At 56.7% G+C, this 18,464-nt stretch overlaps 6 protein-coding genes across 6 annotated transcripts; 3 read left to right on the top strand and 3 right to left on the bottom strand.

Moving 5' to 3' along the window:
- Nucleotides 1-53: 53 nt before the first annotated feature.
- PLICBS_000221 (uncharacterized protein) lies at nucleotides 54-4,709 on the bottom strand (the record flags this gene model as incomplete). The annotated part of the gene is made up of 8 exons (XM_065599557.1): nucleotides 54-498; nucleotides 565-1,098; nucleotides 1,161-1,287; nucleotides 1,348-1,531; nucleotides 1,591-2,709; nucleotides 2,768-3,259; nucleotides 3,318-4,523; nucleotides 4,596-4,709. 8 exons carry the CDS (start codon nucleotides 4,707-4,709, stop codon nucleotides 54-56), a joined length of 4,221 nt encoding a protein of 1,406 aa, XP_065455629.1.
- A 1,033-nt stretch (nucleotides 4,710-5,742) lies between these two features.
- On the bottom strand, nucleotides 5,743-6,570 carry PLICBS_000220 (uncharacterized protein; the record flags this gene model as incomplete). The annotated part of the gene is made up of 1 exon (XM_018318800.2): nucleotides 5,743-6,570. One exon carries the CDS (start codon nucleotides 6,568-6,570, stop codon nucleotides 5,743-5,745), a length of 828 nt encoding a protein of 275 aa, XP_018184325.2.
- A 1,193-nt stretch (nucleotides 6,571-7,763) lies between these two features.
- Nucleotides 7,764-8,871, top strand: PLICBS_000219 (uncharacterized protein; the record flags this gene model as incomplete). Its single annotated transcript, XM_018318802.2, has 3 exons — nucleotides 7,764-8,247; nucleotides 8,310-8,543; nucleotides 8,615-8,871. 3 exons carry the CDS (start codon nucleotides 7,764-7,766, stop codon nucleotides 8,869-8,871), a joined length of 975 nt encoding a protein of 324 aa, XP_018184327.2.
- A 1,453-nt stretch (nucleotides 8,872-10,324) lies between these two features.
- Nucleotides 10,325-12,102, top strand: PLICBS_000218 (uncharacterized protein; the record flags this gene model as incomplete). The annotated part of the gene is made up of 2 exons (XM_018318803.2): nucleotides 10,325-10,539; nucleotides 10,623-12,102. 2 exons carry the CDS (start codon nucleotides 10,325-10,327, stop codon nucleotides 12,100-12,102), a joined length of 1,695 nt encoding a protein of 564 aa, XP_018184328.1.
- Nucleotides 12,103-14,628: 2,526 nt separating this feature from the next.
- PLICBS_000217 (uncharacterized protein) lies at nucleotides 14,629-16,500 on the top strand (the record flags this gene model as incomplete). Its single annotated transcript, XM_018318805.2, has 5 exons — nucleotides 14,629-15,061; nucleotides 15,140-15,243; nucleotides 15,301-15,389; nucleotides 15,444-15,849; nucleotides 15,967-16,500. The coding sequence occupies 5 exons, from the start codon at nucleotides 14,629-14,631 to the stop codon at nucleotides 16,498-16,500; spliced, it is 1,566 nt and encodes a 521-aa protein (XP_018184330.2).
- A 420-nt stretch (nucleotides 16,501-16,920) lies between these two features.
- Nucleotides 16,921-18,247, bottom strand: PLICBS_000216 (uncharacterized protein; the record flags this gene model as incomplete). The annotated part of the gene is made up of 2 exons (XM_018318806.2): nucleotides 16,921-16,923; nucleotides 16,988-18,247. 2 exons carry the CDS (start codon nucleotides 18,245-18,247, stop codon nucleotides 16,921-16,923), a joined length of 1,263 nt encoding a protein of 420 aa, XP_018184331.2.
- Between the last annotated feature and the right edge of the window lie 217 nt (nucleotides 18,248-18,464).

Raw genomic sequence — 18,464 nt, 5'->3', positions numbered from 1 at the left:
TTGCCGCCCCCGCCAAACTGCCTGACCGCATCCTTGATGATGTCGACGACGTCCTACGCGCCCACGTCAAAGTTGGAGTTGCCCTTGCGGCCCTTGCCCGTGACGCCAAACTTGCACTCGCCGTAGTGCAGGATCTCGCGCTGCGTCTCGATGAACGTGTTCCACGACCCGGACGTGCCCTCGATGTTCTTGACGATCTGCAGGCAGTCCGCCACGGGCGGCGACGCGCCGCTCGTCTGGTCCTCAAACGTCGACCCGCTGCAGTAGTCCTTGCCGTTGGCCACGTTGCAGGGGAAGTTGTCCTTGTCGCGCGTGCCCGACGTCTTGTCGGCGTTTTCCCACGACTTGCGCGCCAGCGTCTCGCTGCACACGGGGAGCCGGATGTAGCCCGGCGTCGTGATGTCGTCCTTGACTAGGCTGTCGAACGAGCCCGAGTCCGTGGGGTCTGCGAGGTCGCCGCCGTTTTGGTCGCCGTTTTGCTTGTACGTCCTCACGGCCCTGCGTCATCTGGTCAGTAAAGACAGTGGGAGCAGTCGGTAGCCATCTTTATCATGACAAACGTACCCGATGATTATGTCCTCCACCTTGATGCCGCCCCAGCTCTTGCCGTCCAGCTCCTTCTCGCCGTTGAGCCCCGAGAACGAACTGTCGGGGCACTTGCAGCCACCGGGAAATCCGCAGTTGGGATCGCAGGGGTGCGACTTGCCGTCCGGGTCAGCCAGCTGGTACAGCCGTCCATCGTGGCACGCAGACTTGAGGTCCTTGGTGTACTTGGAGCCGTCCTTGTCGTCGCAGTCGCGGCCAGTATCGATGATGAAGGGGTGGTGGCCCGAGGCCTTCCAGACAGAGGGGATGGCGAAGCCGTAAAAGGCCCGAATGAAGCTCTCCTCGACCGACTTCTTCTGCTCGTGCGTTGCCTCGTCTGTGGCGCCGTCGACAAACGTGCCGCCGGAGATGAGCGTCGTCAGCCGCTCAATGGACTTGTCGGAGCCGTCAAAGAGGTCGTCGAGGTCCGTCTTGGTGATGTTGTCCCAGACGTACAGGCTTTGGCCCAGGTAGTTGGAGAACTGATCCTGCGCATCGCTGGTCCAGTCATCGCTAGGGAAGGAACCTGGTCAGTAACAAGCTCGACTGCGAAGCGGGATCGTGTGCAAGCTTACACCTTGGACGAGCCCTTCAGGTTCGTGCCAATCAAGACTCCACCGGAAAGAATGGTGTTGAACGCCGTCTTGCCCTTTTCGAGAGCTTGAGGGGTCTTGGAAGCCAGCGCGGGGAGCTTGGCAATAACTGCAGACAGGGTTCAGCGGTTTACGCAAACAACGCCGAGAGGAACAGTGAGAGGCTTACCATCGGAGAAGAACTTGCCGCCAATCATCGGCGTGCCCATGGAAACGAACCCCAGCAGAATGTTCAACCACGAGTCATCCTTCGGCGGAGGCACAGGGGCAAACTTGTTCTCCAGGTCGTCGAGCGAGTTGTCAATCAGGAGAGCAGAGGCAGAGACGAGCGACTCGTGGTACTTGGCATATGTCTGGACATTTCCCTTATTAGTTGACTATCTCACGGTGCATGTAGGAGTACGTCACATACCGAGCTGAGCTTGACAAACGAATTCCAGATCAGCGTGGCGGCTGGGCCCGTCTTGTCATTCTCGTCGAGGTTCTTGCAGTCAATGGTCTGTCTGCAGCTGCTGCCAGACAGGATCTCGCCGCAGTCCGCACCAGGCGGACCGCCAATGAGGTACACGACAAAGGCCGTGAAGCCCAAGCGCGGACTGCCATTGGCATCGTCTCGGTACTTCTTCCAGTCGTCGACAATGTCGCTCCACGCGTCGCCGCCGTCGAGCCCAGCCCAGCGCTCGGCGGGCGAGTAGTCGGCCGTCTCCTGATAATACGGGTCGTCGCAGGTCAACTTGGTCCAGTTGCCGTGCCGGCTGCCCGCATGGCGCACGGGATTGTTGCCCGCCTTGATCTGCAGCTTGAAGTTCTTCCAGCCGTCGACGCCCGAGGGCGCGTCGACGAACTTTTCCAGGTCAGTCGCCCAGTTGACGGAGCCGCCCATGCCGAGCGCCTTGTAAAGCGTGGTGCGCCGGGAGCGGATGTCCGGCGTCATGTACGCCACATATTCCGTGTCGTCGTAGACGAGGATGTTGCTGTTGCTGCCGGTGTCGACAAAATGCTTGTTGACGCGGGACGAGTCGGCGATGATGTCGTTGATCTCGGCGTTGGAGATGTAGCCTGCCGTGTCGGTGCACTCGCCCTTCTTGGCGTTGGAGCTCAGCCGTCCGCCGGTGTACTTGCAGTTGGGGCCGTCGCAGCCCGCCGAGGCCATCTTGAAGGACCGGCCGTAGCTGCTGACGCCAACGACGATCTTTCCAGAGTCGGCGCCCGCCTTGGTGACCATGGCGAGCGAGTTCATCGTCTCAGTCAGGTTGACGTGGCTGCGCAGGCACATGCCGTCGTTGCAGCCGAGTTGCGCGTTGGGGTTGCCCGCGTCCCACTGGCCGTGCAGGTCGTAAGTCATGAAGACAATGTAGTCGACAATCTTGCTGATCTTGTCGATGGGGAAGCCCTTGAGGTACCAGTACGAGGCCGGGGCGGCAATCGAGACGGACTTTCCGGGGAGGAGGTTCTTCAGCAGTGCAAGGAAGGCCACGTAGTTTGTGCCTTCACTCTTATCACCAGGAGGAACACCCGGAATATCGGGGGCCTGCATAGTACAGGGTCAGCGTCCGTTTGAGGCACAGGGGAGAAATACCATAACATACACCCGGGTATTCCCAATCAATGTCAACGCCATCGAGGTTGTTGTCCTTGATGAAGTTGGCAATGTTGGTCGCCAGCTTCACGCGGTTGGCGGGCGTAGTTCCCTGGCGAAGGATTTGGTACGTCTCGGGCTGTGTCGAAAAGTCCCATCCACCAAAAGAGAGAATCTTCTTGGGCCCGCGAAGATACCTAAAGTTGTTGAACTCGTACTTCGTCATGTCGTCGCCAATGCTGATCTGGTAGTCGGGCGAAATGTCGCCAAAGCCAAAGTGCAGGTGCGTGTACTGGGACTCGTCAATCTGCAGAGCGTCTTGGAAGAGACACTCTCGCTTGAACTGGAATCCCTCGTAGTAGCCGATGCTGCGGTATTGGGTGGGCGCGTTTCCCTTGACGATCTTGGTGCCGCAGTTGGAGATGCAGCCGTTGGTGCCGGGCTTGGCTGTGCCAGGGGCGCCGGTGCCGGTGTCGGTGCAGAACTCGTCTGTCGTGCCGCACTGTCATATTTGTTGTTAGCTTGACTCCGCTTCTTCAAGATAATCTCAAGGAACTTACGTGGCCCCATGTGTTGCAGCAGGCCTTCAATGGACACTGGTTGAGATCTGCGAGCTTGGTCATGTCTTTGGGGGGCTTGGTGCCAGGAACCTGAGGGCCGCACTCCGCATCAGCCACCTCGGCGGGCATAGGCGGCGAGCCCTTGCTGATGCAAATGACGGCATCCTTGAAAATGTTCTTGCACCCGGTCCAACCCCAAGTATGCTTGTTGAACTCGTCAATGTCGTCGTTGGTGAGGCTGTTTGCCGCGCCGATGGTGGAGCAACTCTCGCCGTCGCCAACCGTCGTCGTGGCACACGAGCCGTCCTGGTTTGGCTTGGGACGGAAGTCGGGCATGTCGCCGGAGGAGCAGCAGACGTGCTGGCCGGGCTTCAGCTTGGAGCAGAAGCCCTTCTCTGAGTTGTACTTGGTGAAGTCTGCGCCCGAGATGCCGCATCTCTGCGCGAGGGCGGCGCAGCTGTCATCTTGTTGGACCTTTTCGGTTCGGCACTCTGCTCTCGGGGTGAGCATGCCTCTGGCCCAGCGCCGACTAGAGTTGGCGAGTGAAGTAGAGTTTCCGGCGGCCGTGCCGTTCGCCGTGGAGTTGCTGTCCTTGATGGAGGAGAGCATGGGCGCGGTAAAGTGCGTGCTGGCGGTAAAGTTCCGATTGTGCTCAAAGTCGAGGCACTCGGCATTAGACCAAGACTTCAGTGCGGACTGAATAGCCCCAAAAGTGCCGTTGGTGACGGCCATGAAGCCAAACACGTGCTGAGAGTCATAATCGGTGCCGCAGAGCTGCATGGCCAGGGCGTCGCGATGTCCATCAAACTGGTGTGTATCGTCCACGAGAGGATCCAGAGCAAAGGAGCTAATATCCGTGCTGCGGAGGCTGTTGCCGATGTAAAGACCGGCTGCGGTGCCGTCAAACTCAGCATAGAGCATTGTGGTCTTGTTGGACGGAGCATGTCCATTAGCAATGTAGTCGCGCATCTGCTTGATCAAAGAGCGGTACCCGGTCTCAATGCCGGGGGACTGCGACCACCATCCAATCTCATATTTGACCTGGTGCTCCTTGGCAGGGCGCTTCGTCCCGGCCTGAGCCTTTGCATCATTACTCCAGTCATCGCCATATGCAGCGCAGGCGAAGATTCGGTGGTGAGACTCGGCATCGTCCACGTCGTCGTACAGATTGAAGCTGTAGAACATGGCCTGCTTACAGCTCTCAAGCTGATCCATGCTATGTTAGGCAGACCAGTTGGACGGATTGGGGCCCGACACGATGCATCGTTCCGGACACACGCTGTTGAGACCCTGGTAGCCGGGGCTTGCACCCTGCCGCGACGGGGTCTGCCCAGAGACCACTGCGGCAGACAGCGCCAGGCTCACTGCCGCATTGCCCCAGAAGGGAGCCATGGCGATGTATTGTCTAGTTTACAACAAAAAGTGATAAAAAAGGAGCGTCGTTGAGAACTGTAAAGGAGTGACTTGTGCAAGACGACAAGGAAGCCTGGTCGTCTCGACGGCGGATAGAGAGCGAGACGGCAAACGCCATGAGCAGATTCTACAGCAGTCCTAATTATATAGGAGGCTCGGTACTCTCTCTACTCTCCGAGAGAACCCACCGAAGCTCTCCTGAGTGAACGTCGTAGCATCGTGGGCACAGTGCGCAGACCATATAGGTGTGGTCGGCAACGTATGCCGAGGCTCGGTCTTCGTTCCACTCATGGGCTTTATCAAGGCCGACGCTTTTTTCTCACGCAGGAACGCACTTAGTCGTAGAAACTCTGGGTCAAGCCCCTGCTGAAGACCATGCCGACGGGCAGCGAAGGAATCGGAGTCATCGTGCCTGCCTTTCGCGCGCAACGGTGTTGGCGGGTCAAGGTCCAGTGCCTGCCGCACGCAGGACTGGCCCAAGAGTCTGCCGAGATGCGCCGAGATGCGTCGGTCGTAGGGCTGGGCCCGTTTGGAAGAGAAGTCGACCGGGACTCAGCGACTTCCGGATGGAGACTGAACGGCTTGGCGGTGCGGCTACGTCGATCCATCGTCTCTGCCGCGGGGGCGTCCTAGCGGCAAGGCTCGGCGGAGTGGCGATTCACCAGCAGAATGAGTGGTTCGGCCCCTGATTGCCCCCTGACTAGAGCCGAATGTGTTGCTTGGCGAATATTGAAGAATGTGTTTCTCCGCGCTGCATGCATGGTGAATAGGTACGTCATGGAAACGTCCACCAGTCAATGCCCGATGTGCAGTCGGCAAACGCTGAGCATCATCCGGAGCCGACGAGTCGGAGACTCAGCTTGAGCGACCCGGCCCGACAACACTACACACCGCCGAGCGAGTTTTGAGACTATAGGTGTCTGTAATTATGTAGTCTATTGCTGTCGCCAAATTTACCCAAAATAGTATGCCTGCACCACAGCGTCGTCGCTGGCCCGTCTAGCTACTAACGTTAGAGATTGTACATGACCCAGGCTGAACAGGCAGCCAACCACGCCACCAGACTACCTGCACCCAGAGCAGCCGCACCGTCGTCCTTGGGCGGACAGCTGACCGCGGGAGTGGCGCTGCGGCATTCAGTGCTGGTAAGGCTCGATGAGATGCCCGAGGCGGCCTCAGACTCGATACTGGCCTTGCAGGGGCTGGGGGTGGGTGCCGGGCTCGCCAGGAGCGCGCAAGAGGTCACTCCATCGCCACTCAGCTTTGCCGGGACCGGAAGGTACTCCTTGACGTCAAACCCGAGCGCCTGGGTCTTGCCACAATCGTCCCCGGTGGTGATGGTGGTGAGGTTTGGCTGAAGCCCGCCCTTGCGCGTCGTGAAGATGAAGCTCTGCAGAGGCCAATACGTGCGCCTGTGAAAGCCGTGAAAGTCGTTGAGCGTATCGTCATCGTCATAGGCCGTGCCGTTCTCCGACGTAGAGCAGTTGACCCAACGCAATTGCCAGGAAAATTTCCACACGCGCTCCGTGTTGAACAGGTTGGGGATGCCTTTGTACAGAAACGCTGTCGACTCGTTGGGAGGAAGGTACCTGATCCGGAGGCGCTCGAAGCTGCCTTCGTTGGGTGCGTCCAACGGGGCCACCATGTAGTCCAGTGTCGGGTAAAGCTGCTCGATGGCTGCGGGGTTCTGAACGGCGAAGACGACGGGCAGGAGCGGCATGGGCTCAAAGGTGTCGTTGCGCGGGAAGACGACGTCGACCTCTGCACTGCCGGTCGCATCTGCACTTGCTAACATGGCCACCAGGCCGAGCCCGAGAAGGCGCGCCTTGAAGCCGAACATTGCGTAGTCGCCGTGGGAGGGACAGGGCCAGTAGGGCTCAATGTTCAGATGATCAAGGTGTAGGCGAGATCCAACGGAGCAGTGCGGATGCGGAGAGAGATCAAGGGTGTCGACTGATAGGGCCAATTGATGTGCACCGGGGATGCAAATGGCAGTAATGGTCGATGCAGGAGAAAAGGTAGACCACAAGGTCGCGGCTACATCGTCAACGACATGCCGTCAAAGCTAACAGAAGCCTGCAGTTAGCAAGATGAAAACTCCTCGACAAGCTAGGTTGCAAATGCAAAACACAACGCCCAAAAAATGGACATGTTCCGACGGCGAAGACCGAGCGCAACGTCGATCTCCCGGGCGAGCCCCAAGGGGTCCTTGGCAGCTATTTCCAAGTGCCGCATATCCGGGCGGGAAAGGCGCGCGCTACCGAGTAAGCTTGTCTGCCAAGCCGAGCGGACAGGCGTCAGGATCGGGCTAGCAAAACCGATCGCTGCGGTGGTGGCTCTGCCGATGTGGGTATCCGGCTTTGGAGACTCCACGCGGATGCTACATCAGGGCTTCCTTGGGGGCCGAGGGAGAGAGCTAGGCCTGGCAATACTCGGGTATGAGACGGGCGAAGAGTGAAGTAATGAGAAAATGCAGGATCCCGAACTAATGGCGTGTACTATAATATTATACCGCAAGCTCAACCAGCGTCGGCCATTCCCGTTGGGCTGTTTGCCTGCCGAGTTCAACCACCAGACGAGTCCACATAGCACAAACGTGTCTGCTCCGTTTACCTAAACAGGATACAGGGCGTGATGCTTCTGTGGATATCACACTACTGTCCTTCAATATTGGTTGGGCCTGGGAGACGGCACGCGTTGGATCAGTCTCAATTTGCCCCAGCGCCCCGACGAACCCTCCTCGTGGGCACAAAGCCGTTGGTAACTCGACGTTGCCCGCGGCTATGTCAAAGGCAGCACAGTGTTGCGCACTGGTGAACATTGATGCTGAGGCAATTTTGCGCAGTGTGACAAAGGCAAAGGAACGGCCAAGACTCGAAGCGTCATTTAGACTTGTTTGCATGCGGGTCGACGAGGAGGAACAATTACAGAAGAACGTATAAAAGAAACAGCAGAACAGTTGCTAAGATCTCAGTCTTCCCATTGCAAGGACAGTACCATATCATTTTAATCCCATATCTCTTTGCCAACAACATGTATGCTCAGTCTGCCCTGGTCCTGGCCCTTCTCCCAGAGTTGCTGGCCGCCCGCTCCGTCGGCAACGCCCGACGCGGCGTCGACTGCACCTTTGCCACTGGCGCCAACCCGGGCGACACCTGTGACAGCTTTGCGAGCAACTGGGGCATCTCGGTTGAGCAGCTCAAGTCGCTGAATCCCGGGGTCGACTGCGGCAAGTTTGACGGCACCAAGGAGTACTGCCTCCTCGGTGACGTAAACAACGAAGAGCCGACCAAGGCCAGCACCTCCTCCAAGGTCGTGCAGACAACCTCTACCAAGACTACCCCGCCGCCTACCAAGACCACGGCCGCAAACGGCCACGAGCCCACACAGCCTGGTCTGGCCGAGAACTGCGACAAGTTCCACAAGGTCGTTGACGGCGACAGCTGCGACGACATTGAAGCCAAGGCTGGCATCAGCCACGCGCAGTTTGCCAAGTGGAACCCCTACATCAACGACAGTACGTCTTCCTCCATGCTTCGCCATGCCCTTCTCGTCGGGTAGCTGACAATTCGTCTTCAGAGTGCTCCAACTTGTGGCTCGACTACTACGTATGCGTCCACGTCCCGGGAGCCACGACTACGGCTCCTGGCCCTAAGCCGACCGACGACGGTCACTCCCCGACCCAGCCCGGCATCGCCAAGAACTGCGACAAGTACCACAAGATCGTTTCGGGTGACCAGTGCGACGCGATTGAGTCGCAGAACAAGATCACCCACGAGCAGTTCCTCAAGTGGAACCCCGCCATCGACTCCAGTATGTCTCACCTTTCAATATTCTGCGCAGCCCCTGCTCCCCATGTGACATCAGTTGACCATGTCAAACAGACTGCTCGAATCTCCTGGTAGACTTCTACGTCTGCGTCCACGTCCCTGGGGCTCCCGTCTCTGGCGGCCCTCAGCCCCAGATGCCCAACCTCGACTCGAAGTGCAAGAAGTACCACAAGGTTGGCGACGGCGAGGGATGCTACGAGATCAACAAGAATGCCGGCATCACGCTCGACCAGTTCCGCAAGTGGAACCCGACCGTCGATGCCAGGTGCAGCAACCTCTGGGCCGGGTACTACGTTTGTGTTGGCGTATAAGCGAGCTTCGCCATGCACTATCGCACGATCCCCGACACGATGCAAATGAAAAGCAGATAGAATAGACCGGGCGGCACCACCGTCGTGCATCGTTCTTGTGGAATTTGGTTCCGTCAACGCTGTAGTTAGGAATCTGAACCGGTTTAGAACCACGCAGTGCTTATGTTGGCATAATGGCCAGTGGCAGAACTGGAATGTCAGAGAATGGAAACCACTGACTTGCGACAAAAGGTTCAAAGAGGAGCCGGAGCTTTCGCGATGGGCCGCTGAGCGAGGAGCAACGAGCAGCACGAGATCGCCTCCCAGTGATTGACTAGAGATCTGGGCGGGGCGGGACCTTCACCTCACCATCCCAACCAATTCACCGCTTTCTCGTCTCCCTTTGTCGCAGATGCCCTCCCAAATTTAGCGCCCAATGACATGTCAAAGTATGGCAGACCATTCAATCGGAAGCTTCGGGGCCTCGGCACCCTCCCACCACATTTCATTCAGGCGAGGTCGCCTTGGCTTGCTGAGGGGAAATGCCGTGGCGCCGTGCGTTGGAGGGGGCGGGGAGCTTGTAGCTCATCGAGTCCAAAAGGTCGGTGCTCTGGTGTGGAGGGGAAGCTGCAGCTCCAGCAGCTGCGCCTGGGCATTAGTTGCAGGCACAAAGCAAAAAAGCTCTCCTGTTCCGCATGTACAGAACCAAGACTGGAGTCACACAGCATGACGGCAATTGCGACTCTACAATCAAGCCCACGGTGCATATACGAAGGGAAGTTGATGTCCCTCTTTTTCCCGTGGGGATTGCCGGCATGCTCCATGAACCCCGCAAACCAGGGTCAAGCCGCTTCCTGAGGCCTGCCAGGTCCAAGTTCATCGCCTCCGCTGGTAGCGTTTTGCCCTTGTCCCTGATGTCATCGTCTGGCCTCATATCCTCGCATGGCCGATGTACTGGCGGCTAAGGCCCTCGCCAAACTGCAAGCATTCAACCACATGCGTCGGGGTCACATACCGAGATACGAGCACTCGCTGCTACATGCTTCGGGCATGACTAGCCCATGTTGGTGCTGGCACTGATGGGCACAATTCCAGCGTTGATGCCGCGTGGCGCCACAAAAGAAAGTTTGGGCCTCATGGTGAGACTCACGACACAGGACCAGTCAGAACGGCCAAGGCAGTACGCCCAGCACAACCGCTCACACCGGCAGATCTCGCTAAGCTTCTTGTCCAACGGGAGGGCATCTGGGCCGGTTACACAGGTGGGGAATGCCCAACGGGATATTGGAGGCTATTGCCTTCATTCTGATGCAATCGCCCTGAGGAGCTGCCGGTGCCCGAGGGCTATAACCCCCGCACCCCCAAGGCCACGAGACAGATCCCATTGTTCACTTGGAATTGCTCACAAGCTCTTCTTGAGCCCAATTCATCTTCACGTTGCAGAAACCCCATAACGGGAGAGCGAGCCATCAAGATGACCACCACCGTGACCACCACCAACCGCCCAGATGAGTGGAAGATTGAGCAGGGCCTGTCGGGCGCCGTGCTCCCCGTCCTCGACATGACCAAACGCAAGACGGAACGTCTGGCGATCCAAACCTTTGGTCCTCTCACCAAGGACGAGAAAGCAATCAAGTCCGTCGGCAACCGCAACAAGCTCTTTGCTGCTGAACGGAAGGGTTGGACTGGGTGAGCTACCTCTATGTCGTGCCCTTGCCTCGGCCCTTGTCTGCATGCTCTCCTTGGCTAAGACTTTGTCCATCGCACCTTAGGTTCGTTGAGTGGGAGAACTATCCGGACAAGAAGGCTGCGGCGCACAAGATCTTGACCTCTCAGACCTTTCCCCCGAACCCAGAGTTCCAGCTCGGTGCAATTCCAGGCACCAACCCGGTCCTGCCTGGCACTCACTGGAAGATGTGGCACCACGCCATTGGTGGCGAGCTCACCAAGGTCCCTGAAAGCTCTTGGGAGACGGTCCTCAAAGAGAAGCACCCCGATATGCTGCATCTGTTGCAGTTCCCCTACAATGGCGAGCCCCCCAAGCGCCTTGTCACGGATGAGGAAATCACACCCAACTCGCTTCATTTCGTGAGAAACCATGGCGGTATCCCTATCATCGAGAAGGAGGACTACAGTTTTCTGCTAGATGGCCTTGTGACAAAGCCCCGTTCCTTCACCTTGGATGACCTCATGGATGAGTCCAAGTTCCCACGCATGGAGAAGACCATCACAATGCAATGTTCGGGCACTCGTCGGATTGAGCAGATTCTCAAGTATCCTGGACAAGGCGACGAGGTTCCACAAGCACCCTGGGCTGAGGGTGCTATCGGCACCGCTCGCTATGTTGGCGTCAGCCTGAAGAAGGTGATCAAAGCCTGCGGCGGCTTGAAGGACGGCGCCAAGCATCTCGAGTTCTATGGGGCCGACACCTATTTCAAGGACGACAAGACCATGAACTATCTCGTCAGCGTTCCCTGGTCCAAGGTTAAAGCGAACGAGGTGATGTTGGCCTGGGAGATGAACGGCGAGGTCCTCCCCAGGATCCACGGGTACCCACTGCGTGTCATCGTCCTGGGCTACATTGGGGCGAGGAGCGTCAAGTGGCTGTACCGCATCAAGGCCATTGAGAATCCCTCGCTTGCGCCTGTACAGAGCCAGGAGTACCTCTACTTCCCGCAGCAGGTCGGCAAGCACAACTTCAAGCTCACAGACGGCATTCAGATCCAAGAGATGCCAGTTAGCTCCGCCATCATGTCGCCGTGGACCAAGCAAGTCGTCGTCCACAACGGCAAGATCCGTTGCAAGGGCTGGGCCTACTCCGGAGGTGGTCGATGGCCGGAGCGTGTCGAGCTGTCGGCCGATGGCGGTTTCAACTGGTACACCATTCCGGACCAGAACCTGTCCAAGAAGCGGCGATGGACCTGGCGTACCTGGTCGTACGAGCTACCCTGCGACGTCGAGGGCTGGGTCGAGGTCGTCGTGCGATGCTGGGACAACGCCCTCAATACCCAGCCGCCTGAGGTGCGCACGGCGTGGAACTGGGGCTTACATGTTACCAGCTCCTGCCACCGACTCTCGGTCTACAGCGTCAACAAGTCCAGGCCACTGACCAAGGCTCGCCTGGCCGAGTTTGAGAAGGCCGGAATCCCCTTTGGCCCAATTACTGTCCCTCTCGCGTTCCCGGCTCAGACCTGGGAAGACTACGAAAAGTATTGGAATGAGCATGATCCGCGTGATGCAGAGGACGACTAATCCGTCAATTACCTACACCAAGCTGGTGGCTTGCCTTTGGCGCGGACATGCAAGCAGGTCAGGAAAATTGCTCTATCAATTGAATCTTCGTCCCATCGATATGAGATAGCCAGAAAGGAAGGAGCCTGCGCCTTCCGTCCGCCAGTCTGTCAAGGCTCCATGTGATCAATGTGCGATCGGGCCGTCGTTCAGCGGCCGCCATGTGAAGTTTGGGCAAACCACGACGGATTGGTCGTCTGGCAGACAGTGGATATGGTCTCAATAGCTAGCAAGACGAGTCGAGGACGATCACGACTTCCTTCATAAAAGTTCATGTTCTTGCTCAACTGGTAGCGATCCACTACTAACACAAGTGTCAACGTGACTTGATCAATGATACACACAATCTGTTGTACATGCCCACTGCTCGACAATCCATCCAAATCACTGGCAAGACTAGAAACTGCTTCAACACCGCGCCACCTTCTTTGTATGTTGGTGTTACATTGCCTGCTTCGATGTCGCTTGCTGGTCATATGTCCTAGTCGACAGGGACCGCCCGCATCTGCTGCAAAAGTTGTCTTGCGCGCTGCACTTGGTTCCGCACTCAGGGCAAAAGGCTACCGCGGAGTCCGCAGCGCTGGTGCTCCGGGGTCGGGGAGGAACATCTGCCATCGCCCTCGCGGGTTGAAGGTAGGGCGAGGGTGACGCTGGCGAGCCGAAGGGGTCATTGGCCGCATAAGTAGGAGGCACGCCGGGAGGCGGTTGCACAATGACTGGGGCAGGTCCCTGCCCAGGGGACCCAGCTGGTTGCTGCATCTGCTGGCCGCTACCCCCGGCCTGTTGCTTGGCGATCGCCTCGTTCACGGCTTCGTCAACGGCGCGTTGGCTGCGGAGACGTTGGTTCTCCTCAGCATACCGCCTCAGCTCGGCTTCTTGCTGCATCTGGTACTGCCTGTCGGCCTCCATGTAGGACTGCTGTCTGGCGCCATGTCTGGCTGCGGCCGTCGCAGTACCGGCAAGGACGGCCGCGCCGAGAATGGGGGTGCGTCGTCTTCGGCCAAACATTGTACTCTGCTTGCTGCTGGTGGGCTTATACGCCGCGAATCTTGGGTGGAGCAGGCGTCTGACTGCTCTTGGATCGGTGCGAAATTACACGAATGCTACTCCTCGGGGGCAGGCGTGTATTCCAAAGAAACTGGTGTCAAATGTGTTAGCGACACGTATCATGTATGCGTATAAGGTACGCCAGAATAAAGGAATTGTTCGACGTACATTTATGTCGAAGGGTAGGCACTATTGGGTTTGTCCGGCCCAGAGAGAAGACGCAAATGCTCTGCCAGTTCATATATACGGGGAACCCATCGCCACACGGGACGTCAGCGGTACGAGCGGGATGTGTGGCTTGCGCCAATTGACATGGCCACGAACCTTAACGCGCGCTACCCTCACCACAGCCAATCCCGCACCGACTGTGAGATCTCAGCCCCAATCAATTGGGCCATTTCTGGGGGCTGAGCCCAAGCTCTTCGCACCCGCTAACGAGACCGTTGACGACGTCAACGCTGGAGGCCAACTTGAGCGCCGGGCCGGCGCCGAGAGGAGGCAGCGACACATTGAAACCGAGGGCCGCGACATCCGACATGTGTTGGACGGCGTTGCCCGCCCTGCCGATTTCGCAAAACGGATCTCTGTTTTCTTTCACCTGCGTCCAGCTTAACATGTCCCCCCCCAGTCTCTGGGAGGACTACTTGAGCGTGTCCACGGCCAAACCTTTGTGTAATCTGAGTTGTGACTGCCCAACTGCCATTGAAAGAGGTTAAATGGCTTCTGCTAGATAATGGACTCCTCTCAGCTCACAATTGCTTGCCTATCGCAATTTCGTTTCCGGATTTTTACGACTAACGAACCGATGTTCACATGGTCTTGGCTCTGGCAAACTACCCTAGATAGCACATCTTTTGAGCATCGGGAAAGGGACCACGCGAGCTCTGAAGATCTCAGGCCAAACGCAGAAAATCATCGTGATACACCCACAGCCGGTTTGCCGGCTCACCTGCCGTTGCTTGCTTGCGGGTCATGTTCATGAGCGACCGCGACGATTTGATTCACTCCAATGCCCGTGTCGGCATGAGTAAGAGCCCAAACGAGACGCGCGAAGCTTCACGATTGGACACGCTCGCACTCAACGGAGTTGCCGAGGCCAATCAGGTAGCACAAACCAAGCGTTGGGCAACATCCCGTTGGGTTCATCAACCTTCTGCTGCACCAACAGCGAAGATCGCTCCATCCCGTATGCAGGCTCCCTCGGGCATCCCCGCCAACAGCGCATTGGTCACGTTGTACAGAGAACCAGCATCATAAATATGCTCAGGTTTTGCCTTCCGCGAGAACGGAGAAAACGTAGCCGAGGTATCTCAGCTGCGCCAGTACAAGCCGATTCACCCATCATTCCAGATCTTGCGTCGCCAGTGTCTGAAGCCTGTGCTGTCTGCAGTCATGGGCCAGCCAACAGAACATGAAGCCCATGAGCTTCCTACGAGAGATATGGCAGACGAGATTGACCGACTGGCTGATGCCGCGGATGCCAACGCCCAGGAACACGAGCTCACATTTTGGGAAGCTCTGCGGCTGTATCCCAAGGGTGTACTCTGGAGCATTGTCATGTCCACGGGAGTAGTCATGGAAGGCTATGATGCCAAGCTCGTCGGCGCGCTTTACGCCCAGCCGGCGTTTCAAAAGGCGTTTGGGACCCATGTCAAGGGCAACTCGTACCAGATTTCGGCGCCATGGCAAACGGGCTTGAGCAACGGCTCCGCTGCTGGTCAGCTTATCGGTCTCCTCCTCGCTGGTTACCTGAGTGAAAGGTTTGGCTTCCGCAAGACCATGATGGGAGGACTTGCCACCATCGTGGCGTTCATCTTCATGACCTTTTTCGCGCCCAATATTGTTGTACTGGCAGTCGGACAGACTTTATTCGGTGCGTTGGCCTTGGGTTTCTCTCTTTACATGTACCTACTTCACCCTCGTATACTTACTCGTGTGTGGGCATCTCTAGGCGTCCCATTGGGCCTGTTTCAAACAGTTCCTGTAGTCTATGCGTTGGAGATCTCTCCGTTATGTCTACGGCCGTATCTTACAAACTATGTCAACTCTTGCTATGTAAGTGAATCGAAGGTGTTCCATGAGGGAGCGGTCCACTAAGGCCTGGTGTTACAGGTTATTGGCCAGATTCTCGCCACCGGAATTCTGCGTGGCGTACTTGACATTGAGAACGAATGGGCTTACCGGATCCCCTTTGCGGTGCAGTGTGTATATCCCTTAGCCCGATCATGGTCGCCGTCTCTGACATAAAGGTCAAGGTGGGTCTGGCCTATCATACTCATCCCGCTGCTATTCTTTGCACCCGAGTCCCCGTGGTGGCTCGTTCGGAAAGGCCGCTTGGAAGAAGCCAAGAAGGTTTTACAGCGTCTCACTTCACCCCAGAACACCAACTTCGACATCGACAAGAACGTTACTATGATGGTGGCGACAACGGAGCACGAGCGTACAGTGAATGAGGAAACTTCGTACCAGGCTTGTTTCCAGAGCACCAACCTCAAGAGGACGTTGATTGTCATTGGTATTTACTGCGTTCAAACCCTCAACGGCAATCCCCTACGTGGATACTCGACCTACTTCTTTCAGCAAGCGGGCTTGCCTACTACTCAGGCTTTCAATCTGGGTGTAATCGGATATTGCGTAGCCTTGATTGGCGGTATCGTCTCGGTAAGAATGCTCCATGTCAACATTCTGACATCCTTCAGAAACATCACTCTGAGAGGCCTCAATCACTGTACTATACCTATGCAGCGATGCCTTTACCACTAATACTGCCGCTTCTAGTGGATGATGTTGCCCTTTTTCGGGCGACGAACCATGTACTTTTGGAGCCTGGTACTGATGCTCCTCATCATGGTTCTTGTCGGTGGTATCGGAGTAGCGCAGTCACACTCTGCCAACTCCTCCTACGCCTGGGCCATTGGCTCGCTCATCGTGATCTCGTCATTTCTGTATAATTGCTCCATCGGCCCCCTGACAAACACGTTGTGTGGCGAGCTACCATCGACTCTCCTTCGCAGCAAGTCAATCGTCCTCGCTCGATGGACGTATATCGTCACCCACATAGTGGCCGGCGTGCTCACGCCATACCAGCTGAATCCCACGGCGTGGAACTGGGGCGCTAAAACAGGATTTTTCTGGGCAGGCGGGTGCTTGATCTCAGTTGTATTCGCGTTCTTTTATGTTCCTGAGCCGCGAGATCGAACTCCGGCAGAGCTTGACATCCTGTTTGAGACAAATGTTCCGCCGCGACACTTTGCCAAAACCAGGGTGGACTTATCCACAACGCTCTTTGAGCGCGATGTCAAGACGGCTTGAGACAGAGAGTCTGTAATGACTGGATATAGCTCACAGTTGGGGAAGCGCACCTCCACGGCCATTGCGAGTTCGAGCGGGGAACGGGGGATCTGTTATAAAAGCATCTGTAGCAGGGAGTTCTTCGTAAAGATGTTTAGCAAAAATCAGAACTGTCGCACCGACCTCGTACGGCCAACACTCAATTCGCCCTGTCCAACGATCCAGACAATGAGCCATCATCCAACAGGCTTCCAAACATGGCTGCCTCCATCAAAAAGTTCACCTGCCAAGCGTGCTGACTGGCATGGGCCAACAGCCAGGACATTTCATGGGTTATTCCCTCTTCCCAGCACTGTATCAGACTCTCCTGAAGCCCTACACAAAGCTCTCTCTCCCGCTGTTCGTCGACCAAGCCGCCACGAGCATACTCAAGTGGGTCGATCACTAGGCTCGACCATAGCCGGCCCAAGGTATCACAGGCTGGATGGACCTCAGTGACTTCCTTTACCTGATTGCAGGTGTCATGGCCATCGCAGGCGTTTTGAAGTGACCTGCTAAAGCCCGTGGTATGGAGGTTCTCGTCAAACGTCTCGTTCAGGTCGGCCTCACGCTGGTCTGGCTTTGTCCGCCGCACCTTTGCATACCCTAGCACTATGCGTCGGAAGAAGAAGTGGCGGTCGTTGAGCATGTGCCAGGGATACAACTGGGCGTTCATCTTTGCAGTTGGTGTGGTCCATCTCTCCGTGAAGATACGAGCGCAAGTATAAGAATACGCGTCGTACACTGTCCTGAGAATATCCTCTGTGACGACGCCACTGTTTGTAACGTCACTGGTATTCAGGAATGAGTTCATGATCTCGCTGTTACCGAGATCTGAGCCAACATCAACCACATCTGTTGCAGGTGACGAGAAGACCATGTCTGCCATCACAGCTGCGGGGTCAAAGCCACGCTTCATTGCCTCAGCTGCCATACCGATCAGGCTGCTTTCGGAGAAACTGACGACCTGCATTGTGCGACGATCCACTCTTGCTGATTTGCCAGGCAGGTTACGGTAATGCATTGTTTCCAGGTCGACCTTGCCACGTATGTAGCGAATGCCCTGTGCGGCGGCCTTGCGTCGATACGGACCAGCAAATGTCGAGAGAGCGTGACGGTGGCCGTGCCCAAGATCGTTAATTGTGTCCTGGAATTCGGGAAACACTTTGTGGTACCCATGCTCGTAGTAGAAAGCCATGTCGCCGCAATAATTGGAGCAAAGGGTCTCGAAATCGCAAGCACCAATCGCCAGGTTTGCCCACACAACTCCGAAGACGGAATTGTTAGTCTGTAGTGGCAGTGGCCAGTGCTCTGCTCCAAGGCTCTTGAGCATGCTTTGAGGCGTCCGTTTGAGCCCAAAGCCCTTCCTGGGTAGCGCCCGCCCCGCCTGATGTTGCTGTCGTTTCCATGTCTGGAGATCCTCTGACAATCGGATGGCGGCAAGTTCAGTAGCCTCTTGGGGAGCGGACAGCTCCGCGGTGTCGTAGATGTGAGCTATCATGCGTAGCGCTTCGCTCACGAGCCTTTCCACGTCCTCGTAGGTGCCATCTCCTATAAGAGAGCCGGCCTCTACATTGCCGCTGTGAGTGGGAAGGGACTTGGCGTATTGCTCGTGTGATTTCTCGCCCCACAAGTATGTTGCAATTGGGATGGAACTGTACCGAGCCATGTATTTGGACGATGGCTTTAGACCTGGGCTTACCTGGTACTGTGCTGCCTCGGTCTCCATGTTTTCAGATTTTGATGTAGTCACACACAGGTAAGCTGGGGAGTGCAGGCAAACAGGTTGAGAGAGACCTCCCAGAATCATGGGCGGGCTACAATTGACTATTTGAGTGCTATTTGGAACAAGGAGACTGTGTTCGTCCCTGAACCGTACCGCCACAGCACTCCGTATCTGCGACCCGACGGAATATGTGCCTCAATTGTCCTTGAGGTACCAACTC

The sequence above is a fragment of the Purpureocillium lilacinum genome, assembly GCF_023168085.1.
Source record: "Purpureocillium lilacinum CBS 284.36 DNA, scaffold_1, whole genome shotgun sequence".
In the NCBI taxonomy this organism is placed as follows: Eukaryota; Fungi; Ascomycota; class Sordariomycetes; order Hypocreales; family Ophiocordycipitaceae; genus Purpureocillium; species Purpureocillium lilacinum.
Note: the sequence above shows the minus strand (reverse complement) of the source record. Positions and strands in the feature narration are given on the sequence as shown.